This window comes from Acyrthosiphon pisum, chromosome A1, assembly GCF_005508785.2.
Source record: "Acyrthosiphon pisum isolate AL4f chromosome A1, pea_aphid_22Mar2018_4r6ur, whole genome shotgun sequence".
Classification (NCBI taxonomy): domain Eukaryota; kingdom Metazoa; phylum Arthropoda; class Insecta; order Hemiptera; family Aphididae; genus Acyrthosiphon; species Acyrthosiphon pisum.
The window spans coordinates 70,427,578-70,451,354 of NC_042494.1; the positions used below are offsets into that span (position 1 = coordinate 70,427,578).

Sequence of the window (23,777 nt, forward strand, 5' to 3'; positions counted from 1 at the left end):
GTGAACAAAATTTTAGCTAATGAATAAAAAACAGATATAGGTACCTACAATAGATATTAGGGTATTATAAAGATAGCTAGTATATACGTATATTGAATATACAGAGTGATCCATTTAAGTGTTTATGGTTTATCATTATTTTAACTTTTTTGTAAATATTTTTTTTCATGATATTTTATCGCCATTGCAAAACAACATTCTTTGGGAGAAAAAATTATATTTTTCATAATATCTTATGGTTATGATTCTTAGGTTTTTATACTTTAGTAGATGAGAACATATTATACATTTTTAATTTCAATCCTGAATATTTTTCAGAGTATACCTACTTCCATAAATAGAAATACTATTTTTAACGATTTTTTATAAGTAGTTCAGTTTCAGATGAGTGAAATAGATCACCAACATTTCTGGAGTACATATTGGGTACAGCTGTTCCTATAATCAGCTAATAAAAACTTAAATACATATACCTAACTAACTCGTTCGAAATTCAAATTTTGTGTACCTAAATGTTTGTTTTATGTGTTTTTCTAAAATATTAAGAAAAATATTCTTTTTTAGAATGTGAAAATTAAAAAGTACTTATACGTTGTCATTCAAAAAAGTAATATATAATACATTTAAGAAAAAAATTGTAAAAAATTGTAATTTTTTTATAAGTGTTTTAGATTGGTTTAGAACAACAACCATAACATACATTATTACCATAGATTATAAATACTAGTATTTTAGTTTTTTTTGTAAAAGATCATCTCCTGCAACAAAGTATAAGGGGCATAATTTCAGTTTGTTTCGTATAAGGGGGTGCAAACATTTTATGAGTCCAATTTACCCAGTGCACGCTCTGTTATTTTTAAAATTAATTATATTATAATAAATAAATAATTATAATGTATTGTGAACTATTCATACTTTTTTATAATACAAATTATTTAAATAATTAATGTATTGTTATTAGGTAGGTTATATCATGTTATAACTTATAAGTATATTTTATATATTATAATAGATGTATAGCACTTATATTATGAACATGCATATACACTATATTAACTTGAAATTGTAAATTATTATGCGTTGCGCTGAATCATATTTAAATGCTAAAAATATGACGAAACAGTGATAATACAAGTCCTTGAATTTTCCCTTTTCCAACCAATAATATTATTATTATGTTTATGGATGAATTGTGGAGAACGTGTACCATAGATAATTTGGGTAATTGTAGTGATAAGCTATGCGATGAACGGTAAAATACATATAGGTACTCACTACACGCTAACCTTGAATTATAGACGTATAGTATCATTAATATTTATTACATATTTATTGGGCTAATGACTTTTTGAAAAGATTTCCGCAAATATATCAATAGCCTGAATAGGTAGTGCGAAATAAAAAAAATCTAAATCGAATCTATGATTTAGAAGTACCTATAAAATGTATGTAATTATTAAAGCAATCCATATATATAGTGTACGTTAGGCTAAACACCTTACTGAGGTCAATCTCCTATCAATCCTTCAAAAGCACAGCTTATTACAATATTACACCTATTTTCTTTATATTATACTACTAATTACTATTCTACTTCTTATTATACGGAGGATATTATTTACGTCTTATTTTAAAACACAAATCAACTGACTTTATAGTCTTGTACCTATATTGATAATATAATTATTATAATTATGATTCTAAGTAAGGAATCTACTGGTTTTACAATGATATTTATTGCTTTTTAATTTTTTATTCTGTGTAGGTACACGTTTTCGGGTAGATATATTGGTTCAAAAAATCCATCTATTACTCTATTTAGATCAAAAACCGCATCAGCTTGGTACTTTAGAATTTTCAAAATTCTGAATATTTTTATAAAATTTGGGAAAAACTGTTGAAAATTGGCCTTTTTTTCCTTAGAGTTGTTGTCTTGAACAGCTGTTAAAATTGGACAAAAAACGGTAAATCTGCCTAATCATAAAATGTGTTTAAATTTTTTAGTCGTAAGTGAAAAAAGCATTAAAAATGATGGTCTTTAGAGACTTAAATTATAACAGTTATCAATAAATGTCTTTGAAAATACAAACATTAAACACATATAAAAATAATTGTTTGAGTCAATATTTATGAAATTTATAACAAAGATATAGATAACTATATGGTGAATATTTTGATGAAAGAACATTTTTTATTTTATTTTGTTGAATACTAAGTGGATGAAGGCTCAAATTTTAAACTGAACTAGTCAACTAAACATCTAAATGTTTAGTTTGCTTCTGATTGAATTTTTCAGACTTTAGTACACGTATTGTTAAAATATAAAAATTAAACTTCATCACGATTTAAGATAGATGGGTAATATTGGCAGTTTAAAAAATGTAATGTTCTACAATTCCGTAAAATATTTTATTTATTCTATTCAGTTCAGTCAATTTCATTAATAATCTGGTGGCGGTTTTTTCAAATTTTCCGCAATTCTATGAAATTTGAAAATTACATTTTATATTAGTTGCCACCTTACTTATAAATTATAATATTTTACCACTAATCTACTGCCTGATAATTATTTATGAGGGTGGAGGGGGTTGTATTATATCGAAAAAATCACAAGATTAATTCTCAGGTCTTGTAGAATTGTGATTTTGATGACTATTTTTTATCTGAAAAAGAAGACTCCTATAGGCTGCATAAAACTTCAATTGATACTACAAAACATGATCATTATTCCCGTAGAGCGTATATCTTTGTGGACAAAATTACGTTAGTATCGGTCGCCTTAACATGACAACAATTTCCATAAAAACGTAAAATATTGTAACTTGGATGGGGAAGTAGGGGCAAAGCCCTCATGGATTTGTACAGGCATATGGTTGTTGCCGGTTAAGGTCTTTATTTTCATCTTCTAACCGCTTGTTTTCATGTTGTTATGCTATTATGACGTGAATTGGTTTGAACATTAAAAATATAAATGTTTACATTAACTAGGTAGTTGTTTTTTTTATACTAATTCGATAGTTGTAAAAACCCATAGGCCATAACGGTATAACCCAACCTAAATGTCAATAAATTGTTAAAATATAATTAAACTCTTTAGACATTTCCTAAATGATTTTTAATCACTTCTCAATTTCTCATATAAATATAGGTAATACACATGTATAGACTACAAGACAGTCAAATTAAAATGAGTAACAGTATGACTAGAGTTTATTTTAAAATGTCCTTGGTATGTTTCTACTAAGTACCTAAATTATAACATTTATTCAACATGTTATTACACCACAAATACGTAAATATTGTAGTATTTGAATTTTTCAGATGAAATAAAGTTCGAGACCTTTGTGATCATAACCGGTCAAACTACTAGATTTCACACATTCGTTTAAAATGACAATATGTAGGTACTTAATGTAATAGACCTTTTTTAGTAGATTTATTCATTTATGTAATAATAGATCAGTTTACTAATTCTCAAAAATGTATCATAGTTTAGATCATATACTTAGTAGTTTTAGGAATAAATAAAATTAAGACAATGCCAATGAACCGTTAAACTAAATAGATACCTATTATTTAATAACTAAAAGAAATGACAATTTCAATCTTCAACATAGATGTAACGGGTCGTAAAGGAAAGATACATATAGGTATTATAAATATTAATGTGTTAAAGGAATATTTTTTATTTTTCAAAGGATTTCAAGAAATCAATTTGAAAGAAATATTAAGAAAACATTTTTCAAAAATATCTCCTAATTTTTATTTATATATTCTTAAAAAAAAATGTAATACTTAAGGTAAAATTATGTTACATCATAATTTGAACTCAAATTTGTGTGTTTATTATATTTATAAAACAAGCACAAATTAAATATCACATTTTAGGTAAACAAAAAAAATAAGGCATTAATTATTATTACAATTTATAACAATAAAGATAATGAAACAATTATGAACGCTCTACGAGTTTATACACTAGAATATGTATAATATTATATTATATTATACCAAAGAATAAAGTGTTACATTATTTTAAATATAATAGTTAATAGCAATTATTGCAGTCAACTATAATAGTAAATATAAATAATTGTTAGATTGTACAAGCGAATTTTTGTCAAGTATACAATATATAATAATATATAGGTACACTGTAACCAATTATTATCCTTTAGGTGTACTACTTTCGCCATCTGTTATTATTACGAATTCACTTAAATATCAATCAACGCAGAATTACATGGGAAATAATATATTCTTAAATTTACTATTAAGTATATTATTACTTATATTTTATAAATAATAAGTATATATGGTCGCTAAATTAAACTTCTAAATTCACTGAATAATAATTGGATTTATATAAAAAAATAAATAAATAAATAAATATTGTCACGAGTATAAGCTATAAATATCGAATAAAAATATTAAATTATATATTATAGACGTTTGCACGAGATTAAATAATATGTTTTATGGTTCATTTTTGCTAATATTGGTGGATGAATGAATTAATTGGACTTAAATCTACGATCACCGCATCTATTGGCTTTTAACGTCAAAACTATTGTACTACCACAATACTACGTTGTTTTATACTTATGATGAAGTATTCTACACAATATCAGGAAATGTATTATTATAATGTATTTTATTTAATCATTTTAAAGCAAGAAAATAAAAAAAACTTAGTATATAGTAATTTTATATAAGTACATTTTTACATAAAGTGGCACATACAGTGTAGATAAAAAAATGATTGTTTGATTTTTTTAAAAAAATGGAAGTAATCAAAATCCCATTAAGTAAATTAAGTTTATGAAATATAAATGTATAACCAACCTATGTATTATTTAAACAATATACAAGTATACGTTATCGCTATCGTTTATCGTACGTACGCTTCTCTTAGAATTTAAAAATGTCTTGGTAGTAAATATTATATACCTATGGCTATATAACTAGTATATTATAAACTCGAGGTAAAAACCTCGATACGTGGTATCACGAACGAATGGTGTTTTGAGATTTGAGGCACGAGAGTGCATGACCATTGAGACCTCGACTTCGGTTAGTCAAACTCTCACATGGAAGTATAATGGAACCCGACATAAATGTAGTATAGTTACATGATTTATAATACGTATTGTTATGACTAATCTAATAATTTCAATCAATACAAACAATATATAATATATAAATTATATGTATAATATTATTGGCCTTGCAATCGCGATGTTTTTATAAACGCGGTAGTGCTTTTTTTGTCTTCAAAGCAATAAAAGCAAAATAATTGGATACACGTGGCAGGTGGCTTTTTTTATATGTATTTATGAAATAGTGTGGTTTCAGATTGTCAGCTAAGTATTTAAATACAATTTCAGGTTATGGCAATGATATAAATGACATATAAGCAAAAATTATGTAGTATTGTAGTTGGATATTTGTATAGTCTATACTTGTAGTCTGTATAGTCACAAGCTCAACACAATGATGGTCTAACGGGTGGTGGGGTGATGAGGTCTCCCTGCAAATGACTTTTTTCCAATATTTATAATAACATCTTATATGATATAAGTATAAAACGGTAACCACAAATTATATTTTTAACGATCAAATAATAATGTACTGTGTTAAAAATTCAGCCACATCCTCTCCCGCCTCCCCCCCTCCCCCACCATAACAAAATATTTGACCACCACTGCAGGCTCAACATGACAATATAAACACGCTCAAACGTTGGAAACGAATTCGGATGATACCCATGGTCACGACCTACACCAAAGAGATCATTTGGTTCAACCGCTCAAAAATTTAGGTGAATAAAGACCTAGTGGTTAGTGGTTATATTGTTTTAATGTAATTTAACAAACAATCACCTGTTCATAAAATATATATATATATTATACTCATAAACGTTTTTTGAGTAGGTACTTTCAAATTTATAATAGGAATAGGTACATTATAATATCTTCCATCAAGGTTAGTAAAGTGAGGCTAAGTTCCTTACATCTAGTCTCTTATATCCCGGGACGTAATTTTTTTATTAACTTACAATGTGAGATTTCAAGAAACAATCGTGGAACCATAAAATAATAAATACTTAGTATAGTTAGGTATTTATTTATTTTAATATACCTACCTACGTGTAATGATTCTAAAAATTCAACAATTTTCCATGTACCTACCGAATTGAAAATTCCTATGATGATATGGCTTTTTAAATATAAGCTCTTTATTATTAATATTATTCGAATGTTAACGAATATTAATTTTATCATTAATATTAATCATATTATAAATATAAAAATAATTGTTATTGACTTATGAATGATGATGATATATTTTAGCATATACAATATGTATTTATGTTATTTGTTGTGTAAAAATATAAAACAATAATATTACATATTTTATAGTACTACCAAACAATATTTTCTATTTACAAATGAATATCAGAGGTGCGATTGATTTATATATAAATATATTATAATATTAAAACAATTAACATACCAGAAGAACACATCGATTAACACGTCATTCAACAGTTTAGTGCCTAAAGCTTATATAACTGATGCAGTGATGCCTATCAGTGATATTGTAATAATAATTTAATATTTAAGTACTGTAATATTCTTATACTTTTTCTTCTTCTTCTTAGCTATTAACGAAGATTATTCTTATTTTCATATAAGATTTAATAAAATTACCTATAATATTGGATTTCATATTTAATAACATTATTGTAAGAATATTTTCACCAGCAATGTGCTGCAGATGACTGATGTGCACAGCTATATAATATATTTATACAAATACTGTAAATTGTAAATTCATTGTTCGCTAAACGAACAAATCTTATTTCTAGTAAATGTAAAAACAGAATACAACACCCCATTTTCTATTATTTTATTATTCGATAAGTTTGAAAGTAATGATAAATCATTACGATCAAAATCCATTTCTATAAAGGGCTTTACTTTATAGCTGATACGTTATACACTTATACTTTAGTAACAATAAATGGCTACGATATCCGAGAAAACATACGAGGTAGTAGGTACTCAATCTAACCTTGTAGGTATTTTAAAAAGGTAAGTCTTTAATATAGATCACTACGTATTTTATTAAAAGAAATTACTAATTTCTACTTTCTACTTTCTATTTTATCTAACCGTTTAAATTGTCATTCGAACGACCCAGTGTTAAATTTTGAGTTTTTCAAAATTCGTAATAAGAAACACTGACATTTTCGATACCTTTTTATTAGCTGTAACTGATTTACCTAAGCGTGTAGTTCTACATGCCAAACAGAAGACGTGGTCAACGTTTTGTAAAAACTATAACACGCGTCAATTAAAATATAAAATACTAATAGGTATAAGTATAGGTAAATAGTAAGTAAAAATATTGGGTGTATATAAGTTCTTTTGTGTGCTGAGGTTTTCTGCCATGATGTTTGTTTTTTGGATCATAGAAAATTCTAAAACAAAATGTAAATAAACCTGACAGGTGCATTGAATCTTAAACATAATAATATATGTAATGAATAATATCTATAATATATTATATACAGGTTTGGACATTTCATAGTTACGTGTAACTCGGTTACTTTTGTGACATGTAACATGTAAATAGTTATACATTTTCCTGTAACTTTATATGAACGCTACAATAGTTACAATTAAAAGCTACATTCTGTTTTTTTGTGTTTTGATGATATCGGGCTGCAAAAGCAAAAAAAAAAACGTATGAGACATTCATTTTGGTATTCACAAATAATTTGGCCAGTATGAATATTCACTGGTTGTACGATTACAGTAGTTGATTAGTTCATTTTTTTTTCTTAACATAACGACCATAACGTTATTTTACCAAGCCCCTGGCTGATCAACAATATTCTTTATACATTTACCAATGTAACTTTTAATACTTTAAATGAAACTTAGTTACATAACAATAACTTGTATCTAGTTACTTAACATAAAAGTATTTAAATAGTAGAAACTTGTAACTAGTTACATCGTTTTAGAGTAATTTGTAACTTATAATCGGTTATAATAATAATGATATATATGTATTATATATTTTGTGACGGGTTTTACTTAAAATTTACATACATTTTCCGTAAATGAATGAATTCCACAGTTAACAATTCTATACCAGTACCTACCTATTATAATATAATATGTATTTATGTGTATGACGTAGGTAATCTTAATATATAAAATGACAAGGAAATTTATTATAAAACAGCTATAATAATCTCATCCGTAAATCACGGCTAATTTTTAGTAGCAATTAAGTTGGTAGCTGGTATACGTACTTTATTACCTACCTAACCGGTGCATTCAAATATATAGTCTCTCATCCTTAACGTAAACGAAAACATTAATACACACTAATTGTGTCCGATGATCAGTTATTTCATAATTATATACGAGTTGTTTTCCAAAAATACCCAGTAAATAGAATTAATCACTAAAATATACCACGCAAGATAGACGAATACTTAATATTAAATACATTGTGTTATGGTTATAAACAATTAAGTGTACACTTTACAGTAACATTTATTTAATATAATATACCTGTATATATTTTACTACTAAAAATAAATTTAATAATTAGTCAATAAAAAAAAATATATACCTATGTATAATATTTATATAAATTGTATATTGTAATTATTATTCTTCGAAGTCCTTAGCCCAATCCAAGACAACACCAATAAAATCATGACACTTCTAAAACTTATTGATATGTACAACTTAATCTAGGAAAACCATTGTATCATTATATGTAACTAATATATATTTTTTTTTTGCAATAACCTAGTAGTTGATGCTATCCATGAATAATAATAATACAAAAAAAATATTATTAAAATATTTATATTTTATATTATAAATATGTATTTATTTAATTTTTGATTCGTTTATAATAAAAATGTATTGTTATCACTTATCAGTCATCAAAACATTATACAAAAATATTTTATAGTTACGTGTTAGATACTTTGCTAGCTTCCTTTCAAAAGTTTGATGCATGTGCTGGGAACCACTTATATCTTTATTGCCTGCCCATCGGGAGGTAACTATTCTAGTGCCTATATCCACTAGACCGTTTCATTCGGTGGAAGACATCATAAGCGCCAAAACGAGATAAGCAAAAAATAAATCGTATCGTTCAAAAAGTGCCAATATTAACCGACAATTAATGTATTATATTATCTTATTACGATAGACCATCCGAGTTTCTGTGTTATAACTTATAAAGTTATAACATTATATTGTTGATACCTACTAACTATGTACTTAGAAAGTTAGAAAGCATTCGTATTCCGCCTAAGCTATATCGAAAATTAATTTTACAAAAACAATTACAAATAGAGACATTTTATGCTTTTTAATTAATGGACAAAAATATACATACATTTAAGACAAATTTAAAACAATTTTACATATCTTTGGCACTTTTGACATATTATAGTACTATACTGGTGTTTTTATATCTTACTGATTTTGGCACAAATGATATTATGTAATTTGTACACCTTTGGCACTTATGTCATATAGCCATTTGCGATTTGCCTCTTTAGTTTACGAAAACATTTAGGGTAATAACTAGATAGTAAACCCGCCCTGCACCTAACGATGATAATAATAATAACAACAATGGTGATAATGATGTCGATGACTATAATAATAACTAAACTGTACAACAACTATATTATAATATACTGATATTGGGATATGCGAATAAAGTCTTAAACGTGAAAAAATACCTACCTACTTATTAAAAATCAACATTTCGACGTAATCATTATGCGACTTATGAATAATTTTAATAACGCGATGTTTATATTATTATTATAGTATTGTAATAACGATATCGTGAGGAAAAAACATAAAAAACGATTAACGTACCGAACAGTATTGGATTTCGTACTACGCGAGAGAATGGTGATCTCGCGCGTGGAACATGGCGGTCGACGAGCGGCGACGGAATAATATTATTAATAATTATAATGGTAATAACTACTAATAAGTAATAACTATAATAATTTATAATAATACTATATTATTATTATTATTATTATTATTATTACCGTATTGGTGGCGTGCGTCGATTTCCACGAATTTGACGACAATAAAATCGACGATGACACGACGGTCTCATAATAATAATAATAATAATAATAATAATATAATATACGCACGAAAATATATAATGTTTATAATTATAATTTATTGTCATTACCCGTGTGATATATATAATATATATATATGTATGTATATAATATATATCATGGTGATATGCGTCTGTTACAATCGCATTGTTCACACGACAACAACAACAACAACAATAACAATAACAATATCGTAAATAAATCACGTCGCGGCGTGTTGTACTGGAGATATAATAATATTATAATGATAATACATAATAATATTATAATTTATAACTGTCGAGTAATGCGCGCGCGTCAGTAAGAAAAGCCGCTCGACGTTCGGTCCGATACTCCGATGGTGTGCCGTGCAGCATGTCGTCGCGGTCGGATTCGACGACGGTGACGGTGACGGTGACGGCGGTGACGGCGGCCATAAGGTTATCCAGCAGCAACGCGCAGGGTGTGGTGGCGGCGGGCGGTAGGGCGGTAGGGCGGTGGGGCGGCGGCGACGGTGGCAGTGTCATGGAAATCGTCGGGGGGCGGGTAGGGGGGGACGCCGTGGAAATTCCCATCGGGCTGCGTGCGTGCGTGTCGCGTCACGTTCCGCGGCGGTCGGTGGGCGGTCGACGACGGTCGGTCCGGGGGGAGGGGAGCGGACTCTCGACGCGCGCGCTCGGCCGATGTCCCTTTATATAAGGAGCCGAATACCAGTACGGGGTTGTCTTTTCATTCGCATCCGATTGCACGTGTGACGTGCGTTCTCATCCGCCGGTCGACGTAAATATACTCGTAATTGTTTCGGGTTCTCAGCACATATAGCGACAAATAGAGGACTTATACCACTGTACCAGCCACGTTCAGTTATTCCGATTTTCCGTCAAGCGCAAAATCCGAGAAGTCCTAAACCGGAACCAGGTATATACCACGCACCTGCCATCATCGTTATTATACGCACGCCCTTGTCGTCGTATACGTAATTGTTGCCAGCCAGCAGAGTCGTGTACTACATATACATACCGTTTCCGTCTGTTGTCGATTTCGAGAGGAAATCTAGTAGCCCGTGAAAATCGTTTCCGATCCGTCAGAAACGACCCAATATACGGCTATTTTGTAACTCTCGTCCGCCGCAGAGTTATTAAAAACCACACAAACGAAACTAGACGAGTTGTCGACCCGCAATCAAACCGTGACATTAGCTTTGACCGTAATTTGTTATTTTTCATTTATCCGCCGATAAATTCGATTTCGCCGCGACCCGCGATATTTCTTGGTGATCATTTACACTGGAGTTTGGAGCTTACGGCATTTTGCTACACAGTTTCGGTAGAGTCAACGCCAAGAAACCGCAATCAGATACAATGGCAGTAGCAGCAGCCCAAAAGAGCCGAGAGATGTTCGCCATCAACAAGTCATATAGCATCGAGGTAATAACCGCAGTTTCGTAACTATTTTTCCTGTAGACTGTGAATACAAACAGGTTCTGCATTTCCTTGTTTTTTGCGAGACAAAAAAAAAATGATAGTACCTAATAATATCGTTTATTATATCGACGAGCACGATTTTGAATGTCTGAATAAATTATTTTCAAAAATCTTCTCGTATCTCATACATGGTTTTTTTTATTTCGGAAATCATCGCCAAGTGTATTTAATAAAAATATGTGACAAAACAATTTATTTTAATACTATACCGGTTTTAAACTATTCTAGACTAGTTGTGTATGCGGGCCTTGACAAATAAAATTAATAAAATTATTTTTTTTTAATTTTCGTAACAAACACATCATTTAGCACTTAGATAACAAAAAAATATCTTTAATTATTCAAATTATTCCGATATTTAAATCAGTTCGATAATAATTATTGTTACAACCCATTTGCGATCAAACCATAAGACGGCGTTTTGTGTATGCAAACAATGTTCTTCTGCTCATTCATTCACTATATCGAGTTATATTCGACACTTTGCGTTCCACCGTCCAAGTCACTCAGACACGTTTATCCTTAAACGTTTTGTTGAGCAATTATATTTATATAATATATACTATAATTAATAGCATCGAGAAATATAATTTTTCAATCTCAGACTTTTCCGAAGGTCATTTTAATTATTAAGATTTAAAATAATTTGATTATTTATATAAATTATAATATAATATAAAACATTGAGAACGTATTAATACATTCTCCGATCTAAAGAAAAATAAACCTCACCTTTTCAACCTTGTCGACAGCGGAAGGGGCCTTGGATATTTTTCGTTTCCGGATCATTCCATTTGATCTACATTTAAAATGCTGAGGCGTTTTTTTGAAATCCATATTCATAAACCCCTTTCGCAGTATTTGCAGCTTCCAGTGCATGTACATAAATTACACTTCATGCACGGACGTACTTAAACTTGAATTTTTGGTTTAAAATATTATACTCACTGTGGTATATTACGTATATGGCACTAAACAATTATATTATTTTCATGTTGCGAAATTTGACAGGCGTTTACGCCACACTCCGTCAGGGATTAATTTAATAATTTACCAGTGACCGACAGACGTGACCACTGACCAATGAGCCACCCATAAATTTATTAACATTATTATTATGCTATGCACCTACCTAGATGCAATATTATTTTCAATTCTTTCGTTCATTAACAAGCCGTGCAAATGCACGTAGAAAACACTTTAATTTTCTTTCCGATATAAATTATTATACTGCAGTAATTTATTATATATATTATAATGTTATAGGTATACGCGTTTAGCATGGTTATAATATTATGTCCTACACGGGAGAGAGCACGTTTTTCGTATTCGAATTTTGGATTTTTCTTTAAGTTATTTTCCACAGCGCATAAGCCAAAGAAATATCTATTATTACTATCGGCCTGAGCCGTCACACTGCGAGTTCACAAGGGGAAATGCCACATAATAATGATCATAATAATAGTATCAACGTCCTTCCGTACGATAACATACAACCGGTAACGGGACGCCCTTGTTTCGCCTACGATATAATAGTGCATCAGCTAGGTCAAGGCGAACCGCATAGGTTTAACGATATTATTATTAAAAAGTATATTTATATACATACGTACTGGTATATATATTTTGATGTGTATAATATTATAATCTCGATGATCGCGACGTCTTTTTATATTTTATCGGAGATAGCGAATAACGAGTAAACAATTAAAAGAAATAACCGTGCATTTATTCAGCCAATTAATATTATATAGATATTAATTATTATTTTGTCGATTTGATTCTTATTTTACGTTTGGTTTTTTTTCTTCGTTTTTTACACCTAACTAACTAATTTCATTAACTAAAAAGACGTTTTTACTTGCATTTAAAAGTGCTACGTCATTGACCCAAAACCTTTTGTAATTTATAATATATACTCTCCCGTTCTTGTATATTCTCTGTAAAGAGACAAGGGCGGCATGTAATGGCTCTGTGAAAATCAAGATACCACCTCAGCTGCACGCAGAGTTCCGAGGCCGAATAGCTAGGTATATATAATAATAATATACCTATTGCAATGATGGCCTTTTCAAGCTTAAGCGTAAACTTTTACCGGCATAACTCGTGGTTCAGATCATAACGATTTGCAACTATCACGCATTCCGCGTGTTTTATGATTAGAAATTTTTCTTTTAAAAAAAATCTCGTTTCGAATTCCAACGAAAAAAAATCACTATATACGTAACCAGTACGCAGAGTACACTGAGTGAAAAGTCCTATAAGCCGTTTTATGAAATGACGTGTGTCAAGAATAACAATTTTTCCGGATTTACCCCTCACTTCACACTTGTTTATATTTTCGTTTCATGCGTTTTTTATACAGTCCATTATATACGTGACCAAAAGAAAATGTATATATATATATATATATATATAATCATTGCGCCAAATCAAAAAAAAAAACTATTTACTTATTTTTATATATACGACAATGGCGAAATAATAATGCCAATTTTTTTTTCAACCTCTGCAGGCAGGCCAACACGGGTCGGCTGTAACAGCTTCTCTCTTTCTACACATAAATATATAACGTATGTCTCTCACTCTCTTTCTGTTTAGTGTTTTTGACACGGTTTTCGAATTAAAATCTGACACCGAGTAGGTAATTATTATTAATTCACGTCATCAGATACGTCAACTACACATCACCGCGCCGCCCAGCGTGTTCGCGGTATGTGTACAATATTCATATAGGTATATTATATAAACTATTGTTATCGAGTTCTCGTACTCGATTATTTTTATGACATTTTCCTATTTTTTTATTTTTCTCTTTTTAATATACATAGTCAATTTTTGATAATAATATAATATATACGCATGTTATAATAATAATATAATATTATATGTATAAATTCTCCTCCTGGGAAGTTTTCAAGGTTATTCCAACACAATGCACGCGTTAACAATATTATGTATATATGATAATAATAATTACAAACACGATTTTAAACGTGAATAAATAACGGTTAGTTGTGAAAACGGTGAAACAACGTACCTACCCTGTGTTGTGCACATAATATTATTTTTGTCCCATCCCCGGCGGTACAACAATAATATTATTAACATGTCTGCGATATGTTATTGACGTAGTTATTTAATACAGTTAGTCGCAACAATGCGACATCCATGTACAGACGCGTTTTTTTAGAGCAATCGTAACGCACGCGACATTTTTTTTTTTTTTCATCTAAATTTTTAACGAACGAAAATTTGTACAATGATTTCAGAACGGATATCCAGCGAGGAGACGTTCTCTCGTAGACGACGCCAGATTCGAGACGATCGTCGTGAAGCAGACCAAACATTCCGTTTTGGAGGAAGCCCGGCAATTAGCGAACGGTGAGTTGTAGACGACTGCGTGTGAGCGGGATTTTGAGATGGGGTTGGGTCGGGTGTAGAGGTCGAATGACAACGAAATTAAAACCAACCGAAAACCTGAATAACAAAAAAAAAAAAAATCAACCGACGAATAATTACGCTAAACCGGACAAAAATTATCCGAGTCAACAAAGATAATATTATAATTATTGTTAATCACGCGCTCGGCGTTTCCGTTTTCCGATTACCCGCGGTCGCCGAACAGGTTCCCCGCCGTGCAAATAATATGAGTTATATTTATACACAATAATAATAATAATGTAATACATGCGCCGCGGCCTTGGAGGCCATTTCCGACGCTCAAGATCAACGACGCCGTCGCTGCACAATCGTATAATATACATAATGACCGAGATGGCAATGGGGTCGATGCCGTATATTATACCCGTTTGGCCGTTTCCGAATTGCCAATTCCCCATAATTCCGGTGACGAAACATTGGCTCACGTTTGCGCGAACCGTCCGCGTCCCGTGATTTATATACCTGTACGATATTATTGTACATGAGATAAATTATGTCATATTACCTATATTTAAAACGATACGCGGCGAGAAATAAATAAAATTACAAACGACGGCCGATGATAAATTATAACGATCGTAAAAATCGAAACCGTCGCGTGTGAAGCGATGACGTGCACGACGACCACTTTATATTACGTACGTGTCGAATTGTAGTTGACATTGTTTAAGGGTCACTCGGCCCGTCGCTTCTTCCACCGGAATCTCGGAAACGACGAGCGGAACGCGATTCCATTTCGTCGCCGACGCACATCGCGGTTCTGCATAATATAACATATGATATAGCCGGACGGACCGGACATTCGTCCCGACGACGACGACCACTCGTTTTCTTCGTTTTCGTCCCGACTTAAATAATTATTATATTATTATTATTAATCGTTTCGTCGATATTGTGTGTATAATACCCATCATATCCATTTCTGTATCGCGATAATTTATTTTACTTTTAATTTTTTAGTTTTCATAATACCGTAGTATTATTTAATCCGTTTTTATATTTTTTACATCATCGTTTGTCGCTTGTATTCTATATCATTTATTATTTATATATTTATTGCATTATTTTTATACCTATCATGTACGTATCTGACGATAAAATGGCTACAATGTGTTGTTTATGGCTTTTAGACGCTTCTTTAGCGACCGACGCAGCCGTAGCGCATTTCGCCAGTCAACTTCAACGTCAACATCTTGATCAAAGTAAGTGAAAGTCATGCTTTTATTGTTTTCCGTTATTCCATTAGTTTTGATTTTTTTTCCTCGATGACAGCGGCGTTTTCAACGTAGTTCATTTTTTTTTTTTAAATATTATTAAATATTAACTATTGTTTCGAACCTTTTACGCACACAAATTCAAATTTAATAGTGCGTCGTCGTTAATTTTACATTCCAACCTAACCACTTTTCGCTTCATACATTCATTATATAATTTTAACATTGCAATACTACAATAATAATTGATATTGTCAAGTTATTAATTATTGTGCAATTACCATCGTAATGACAATAGAAAATGCAACAATAATATTTAAAACCAGTTTAGACATAATATTTGGAGGAAATCGTCTAGTTAATTTAAATTTAAAGGTTCTTATGTTTAAAATAAATTTAAATTAGGCACTACAGTTTTCGTAATCAATACATACACATTAATTACAGCTAAACGAAGTATGAGTGATTAATTTATAGTAAAAAAAAAACAGTATAATATGTAGATCTATTTACTGAAAAGTTGCAAAAATAATCAAGTTTCTAAATTAATAAAACAAACTAGTATTCTTCACTTTTTAGTTTTTAGTTTTAAGTCGCATGGATTTTTGTTTTTGCAATTTTTATTTTTATTATGAATATTATTTTATTAGTTAACGATCAATACGACGATCAAGTTTTTGAATCCGAAGGCAAATCTATTGAACACGATCATGAAAACGGTAATTTATTTGACTAAGAGCATATTATTATTTGAAGTTTTGTTTGTTTGCGATGATTTATTTATTATTTTTATTTGGCTTATTTTGATTAGATGTAGAATCATCCGAATCATCTGAACCATCGTCCGACAATGACTCAGGTAAATATTTTTATAACAATGTGTATTAATATAATTAATAGAAATAAGAGGCACTATCAGTAGGTAGTTCCAAAACGTATTTTTCCCATATACACAAACAAATATCACATTTTAATTTTTTTTTATTTTAAAATACATTTTCTGAATATTTGTAGTGCTGAAAGAAAATGGTACAACTTTCATGCTGTAATGTCTTACTAAATATATAGAGTAGTTTTTTCTCTAATAGCTTAAAACCATTTAACCCAGATATGCTATTGAATTTTTCGCATCCACATATATTTTATTTATTTTTATATTCCAATTTTTTCTTAATACTTCAATTGTTTTCTTCTTTATCATACCTACTGGCCAATTTCTTTTCAAAATGGCGTAAAATCACGATAGCTTTATCAATTTTCCTTTTGACATGCCAAATCACTTATACCGACGAAATAAGTACCGATTACACAGTAGAGTGGGCAGCAAAAGAACCGGAACGGCGCCACTTTGCCATTCAGGAAATTGCGTGGTCTGCCGCCCACTCACCATCCCTTATGATTCCGGAATTGTATTATCGCATTTCCGCCGTACAGAGATTTTAATTACATTGCCGTCGGGCGTTTGTACCCACAGATGCCGGACTTACTGAAGAAGAGGTGCTATTGGAGAAGGCAGCAAGCCAAGACAAAGATGCGGAGATGGCTGTACAAAGGGCTACTCTGGTATTGCGTCTGCGCGAAGGTATCAATTCACTCGCCCGGGTATTGAAAGTAATCGAAGTAAGTTGACTAGGAAAACGGTTAAATTCCATTTGTGACAATTTACGATTTTTGTGACTCGTATATTATATAATATGATGCTATAACGGTTTCGTGCGATGTTTTCAGAATGGAAAAGGCAATGTCGTCCATTTGGAATCAAGGCCGTCTAAGGAACAAGGCGTTCAATTTGACATTTTGGCCAAAGTGGACATGACGAGAAAAGATCTATTAGCATTAATGAAGACACTCAGACAAAGCTCTACATTAGCAAGCATTACGATTCTAGCCGAAGACAACATCAACGTCAAGAACCCGTGGTTCCCGAGACATGCCCGTGACTTGGACAACTGCAACCACTTGATGACCAAATACGAACCGGAATTGGACATGAACCACCCCGGATTTTCCGACAAAGTTTACCGCTCCCGCAGGAAGGAAATCGCCAACATTGCTTTCGAATATAAATTGTACGTTATATAGCGCTCGGATTCACATTTGTTTTGTTTATGACTATTGATTGTATTTCGATTTTTTTTTCACGAAATTCATGTCATGCATTTTGATTTACAGCGGCGACTTGATCCCAGTTATCGAATACACTGCTGACGAAGTCAGTACATGGACCGCTGTTTTCAACAACGTGTTGGACCTGATGCCCAAGCACTTCTGCATGGAATACAGGGACGCTTTCAAGATGCTACAGGACGATAACATATTCACTGCTGACAAGATCCCACAACTTAAGGATATGAACGAATTCTTGAAAAAGCACACAGGATTCACTCTCCGGCCGGCGGCTGGTTTGTTGACGGCCCGAGACTTCCTCGCCAGCCTCGCGTTCCGTGTGTTCCAAAGCACGCAGTACATTCGTCACAGCACATCACCATTCCACACACCTGAACCGTAAGTACCTTATCCGCCAAAAATATTAAAGATAAATCGTCTTTTAAAAAACTAAATCATAAAAACGGTCATATAATATCATAATGATATATCATTTATATGTTACGTACACTATAATAATATATGTGCATAAGAAATGTTATACCGATTTATTTCATTTATATTACATTATAACATTTCAAGATTAAATTCAAAAACAAAGTTTACTAGTATGAAATATTATCATTTACCTATATGTAATTATTATTAAAGATTGACATAATACCATTACCAGGCAAGCGGTATAGGCAATTTTAATGCGCAAAAGTCCCCGGGCGCTTATTGTGGTATTCTGTACATAATCATTAATTTGTCGTTACCTATTTGTTTCATTATTTTTAATTGATTACATTTAGAAACTTTATTCTAATTACCGTTATTGCGAAACGAAGAACGTCGTTTATTCTTTTCAATGTGTAACTATCATTGTTGATGTTTCAATAATATTAGCGGAACTAAATTACACTTATTATTCAGTGACGATTAATGACAAAATAATATAACAATATAACATAATATAATATTGTACCAATTATTATATTCTCAATCCGTTTTATTTGTTGTAATGCCTATTCAATCAAACTAAATCGAAAAATAAGGTGAAAGGAAACGTAGGTACACTTAAAAAACATTTACGTATCTAAATATATTTTTACTCAATATCGAATCACGTATAAATCTCTTTGAAACAAATTGAATAATAAAGTCGACAAGCCGATTATGTCACGGGACACGGATAGAGACAATTTCCGTTCGGGCTACAATATTGCACTATTATGTATGGGGGAAATAAACCTTTTGTACGAACATTTCTATATAAGTCCATTATACTTCGATGTATAAAGTGGCCCGTGATTCAATTAAGTATAACTATGACAAAATTGCTTTTACAGATCCATAGTGACTACCGGTTATGCGATATTTATGTTCACTTTAATTCGGTTAAATAAAGCTCTTTCGATAAAATTGCATGTATAGTGTTAATAATTAATTACCCAGTCATTTTCATGTATAAAGGTGTACAAGCTCGATAAAACAGTTTTATATAAAATCGTCAATGTCTTGTAAATTGACGACAGAGTTATTTAAATAGGTCTCAAACCTATATAACAGACGAAATAAATAAAATTGTACCTATTCGAGTCCAGGAAAAAATTCTAATGAACGTCGCTTATTTTTAGGGATTACATCCACGAAGTCCTCGGACACATGCCTTTATTGGCCGATCCGAGTTTCGCTCAGTTCTCACAAGAACTCGGTTTAGCGTCTCTTGGAGCTTCTGACGAAGAAATCGAAAAACTGTCAACTGTAAGTATTACATATCATATAGAATATAGATTATCCCTCTAGGCTTACACACAATTATGTGACCATTATTTTATTTCATAATATATACTCATTACGTTTCGTTTCAACATTTACAGGTGTACTGGTTCACGATCGAGTTCGGTCTCTGCAAGGAACAAGGAGAGGTGAAGGCCTACGGCGCAGGACTGCTGTCTGCTTACGGTGAACTTTTGCACGCTGTTTCTGGCAAACCCGAACTTCGACCATTCGAACCATCAATCACAGCCGTCCAACCATACCAAGATCAAGAATACCAGCCAATTTATTTCGTCGCTGAAAGCTTCGAAGACGCCAAAGACAAATTCAGGTAAATATACGATGCAGTACTCGCACCTATTTAATATTTGAGCAGACCAAAAACAATATAAAATATATACTATAGTTTTATTAGTTAGGTATTATTTATCGATTAAACTATACCCGAGCAGCCACATAATTATAACACTGCTGAAGTATAGTAAATGTAAACGACGATGGTTTAGAAGCATAATATTTATACCGGAAATTGATTTCGATGTTTACAGGAAATGGGTTTCATCCATGTCACGACCATTCGAAGTCCGTTATAACCCACACACCCAGAGAGCAGAAATCCTAGACTCAGTTGAACAGCTCAACAATCTCATGACACAATTGAACTTGGAAATGTTGCATCTAAACACCGCACTGAACAAGTTGAAAATGAGATCCGGTTAAAACGACTAAATTCTCCCGAACGCATGCAAATATATATACCATTTATTCATTTTTTTCCCACAAAAAAAAATGCAATACTTATCTATTACCTATATATTTATTTACATATAATTTATATATATATAGTTTATAATATTATTATTGTATGTCTTCGGCGTGTTTCTAGTCACCGGTGACGATGGGACAACTTTTTGTTTTTTCTACCGGCAAGATCTCTCGGAAATAATATTTTTATTTTTATTTATTACATTTTGCTCATGCTTCATACACTTTAATTAATAGATACCGCACGTTCATGACCCCTAGTTATGTGTGCGTGTAATATATCATATTTTAAAGTACTCACAAATAATTAATGTAGTTGAATATCGAAAATATTGTAAACCTTTACATCGAATTGATTAGGCAACTTTAAATCATCTACTCTTCCTAATAATGTTTATTTAGCATTAAACCAAATTTATTATAATATATACTTATCATATTATATATAGTCTATAAATATGTATTTTCTTATTTATTTCTATTTAAAATATTTTTATTAATATATTTTGGGACACTACCGTCGTGTGTCTTTGGCGTAGAATCGTATTTTTTTTTGTTTAATATAGGACCAAGTTTATGTTTCTTCAATATATTCTATAGGTTATATTATGTTCAAGATTATTTTATGTTAGTTATAGTTATTAAGTATTTTCTTTAATTATTTTAGTTTAAATTGTAAAACTATTTAGCTTCTAAAGCTGTTTAGTGATATGTTATAACTACAAAAAAATAAAGAAAATCAACTATTGTCATTTCTCTTATCTACCAAGATAAGTAAAAACTGTTCATAAAAAATCAAATATTATATTATAATATACGTATAATTATTAAACAAATTGTTGTGTTTGTGTATTTATTAATGTTCTCAGCGTGTTCTATTTACAATTTAAATGGTGAAATTAATGTCCCCAATTCCCTAACAGTTATGCGAGAATAAAATATTATATGTGATTTTAATAAACAAAGTACTTATAATGTAGCCTACAAGCAAATTGAATACAAAAACATTCGATTAGATATTACGCAACAGCTAAGCCACAATAATTAGATGTATAGGTACAATAATATAATTTTTTTTTTTTTTTAAAAAAATGTGTTAAATAATGACCTTTATTAACTACAATAACAACAATAATAATATAGCGTGTTATAATATGCTCAAAATCCGTGTTAATTATGAAAAATAACTTTTTTTATTAAATTTGTTTTTGTTTATCTTCCAATTCAAGGCTATATCTGATGTATTTTATTTGAACAATCACTACGTGTTTATTACTATTATTATTTTATTTCATTGTTTTATTGCTCAAAGTGAATTGCACATAATAATATTTATATAGGGACATATAAATCACAATTATATTAAATATATTTAAAAAAAAAACATCTTACTTACTGCCAGAATACAATTAATATAACTTAACTAAAATAACAGTCACAGATATCGATTTAAATAATAATTACACGATCTACACGAAACAAAAATCCAAGGAAATCGCAAATATAGTCATACTACCAGATTTTACTCGATAAATAATATTATTACCACGATATACATGGTGTAGGTATAAGACAATAGACTTGTCAGCTATATAATATCTATTTACAAATTTTAGATTTATTTTATAACAATTTTAAACAAGCGCGGTGTATATTTTTGGTCTACACACTACACTTACAGTCAAAGTCGTAAAATCAAAACACTGCAGACTGCAGTGCACGTATTATGTTTTATTAATTGTTGTTAGTTTATGCAAACACCAAAGGATTTGAAGTAAGCCACCATCGTCCATTGCAATCCTTACAAGGATTACTTACTTCGAAACATAAGCAAAGAATTTGAATGAGTATTGAGTATCTATAGCTTATTGCTTTATTAGTATAATAAGTCATTAAAAGTTTTGATGAACGAAGAGTAGTGGACCAACATTTTGCGGAGTACCCATGTCCATGTGCCACTCTACTATACTCATTTTATTAAATATACAGTTTATAATAATTAATAAAACGAATTTACTTTTTGTTGGAGATTCAATTTATACTTACCGCAATACACCAAAATAATATTTTGCTTCGGTATATGAGATTATGAATGTTGTCATTCAAAAATGTAAAATCGTTATTTGTTTTAAATTAGGTACATTCATAACAACGTATGAAAAACCTTATATTAAAATGTCTTTTGATTGAGTGAAAAATTATTTATCAAAATTTTTTTTTTTTAAAGAAAAATGCCTCATGCTGAGTCATGCCTATACCTATAAATAGCACAAAAAAGAGTCAATCTTTTTTAAATCTTATCATGTATTGAAAATGGTCATAATTATAAACATATTGTGAAAAATTAAATTATCTAAAGTCATTCGTTTTTGAGTTACTTACTAGAAAAAAGAGAAAGTTTGTATATTTTGAAAAAATGGCTTATTCCTAACCTGCTTATACTCTCAATATTCTTGTCAACATATTAGCAAAAATGTATTTTTCAAAACGATCAGATCAAAATGACACTATAATGAATAAGAAAATCAACTACTATTTGTGTTCCATAAAACACTTTAAAATTCACAGATGCTATTTAAAATAATTCAATGATAAACTGTAATAAAAGTCATGTTACAAATATTCGAATGACATATAGGCCTATAGGTATGAAAGATTATTGACAATCAAAAAAAGGTGGGTAAGTGGATGTCGCTCTGCTGTACAGTAGGTTACAAGTGGGTCACTGTATAATGGATAGTATTAAATTTGAATACAATGATATAATATCACCGTATAAGAAAAACGATTCTGAGCGGAGACGGTTTGTCGGTCTAGGTATTATACATA

At 30.6% G+C, this 23,777-nt stretch overlaps 1 protein-coding gene across 1 annotated transcript; it reads left to right on the forward strand.

Moving 5' to 3' along the window:
• Positions 1 to 10,881: 10,881 nt before the first annotated feature.
• On the forward strand, positions 10,882 to 21,784 carry LOC100167369 (tyrosine 3-monooxygenase). The gene is made up of 11 exons (XM_008184777.3): positions 10,882 to 11,601; positions 14,931 to 15,042; positions 16,233 to 16,304; positions 16,967 to 17,035; positions 17,128 to 17,175; positions 17,791 to 17,936; positions 18,045 to 18,385; positions 18,489 to 18,821; positions 20,042 to 20,168; positions 20,285 to 20,514; positions 20,732 to 21,784. The coding sequence occupies exons 1-11, from the start codon at positions 11,536 to 11,538 to the stop codon at positions 20,901 to 20,903; spliced, it is 1,716 nt and encodes a 571-aa protein (XP_008182999.1). The 5' UTR covers positions 10,882 to 11,535; the 3' UTR covers positions 20,904 to 21,784.
• Positions 21,785 to 23,777: the final 1,993 nt, after the last annotated feature.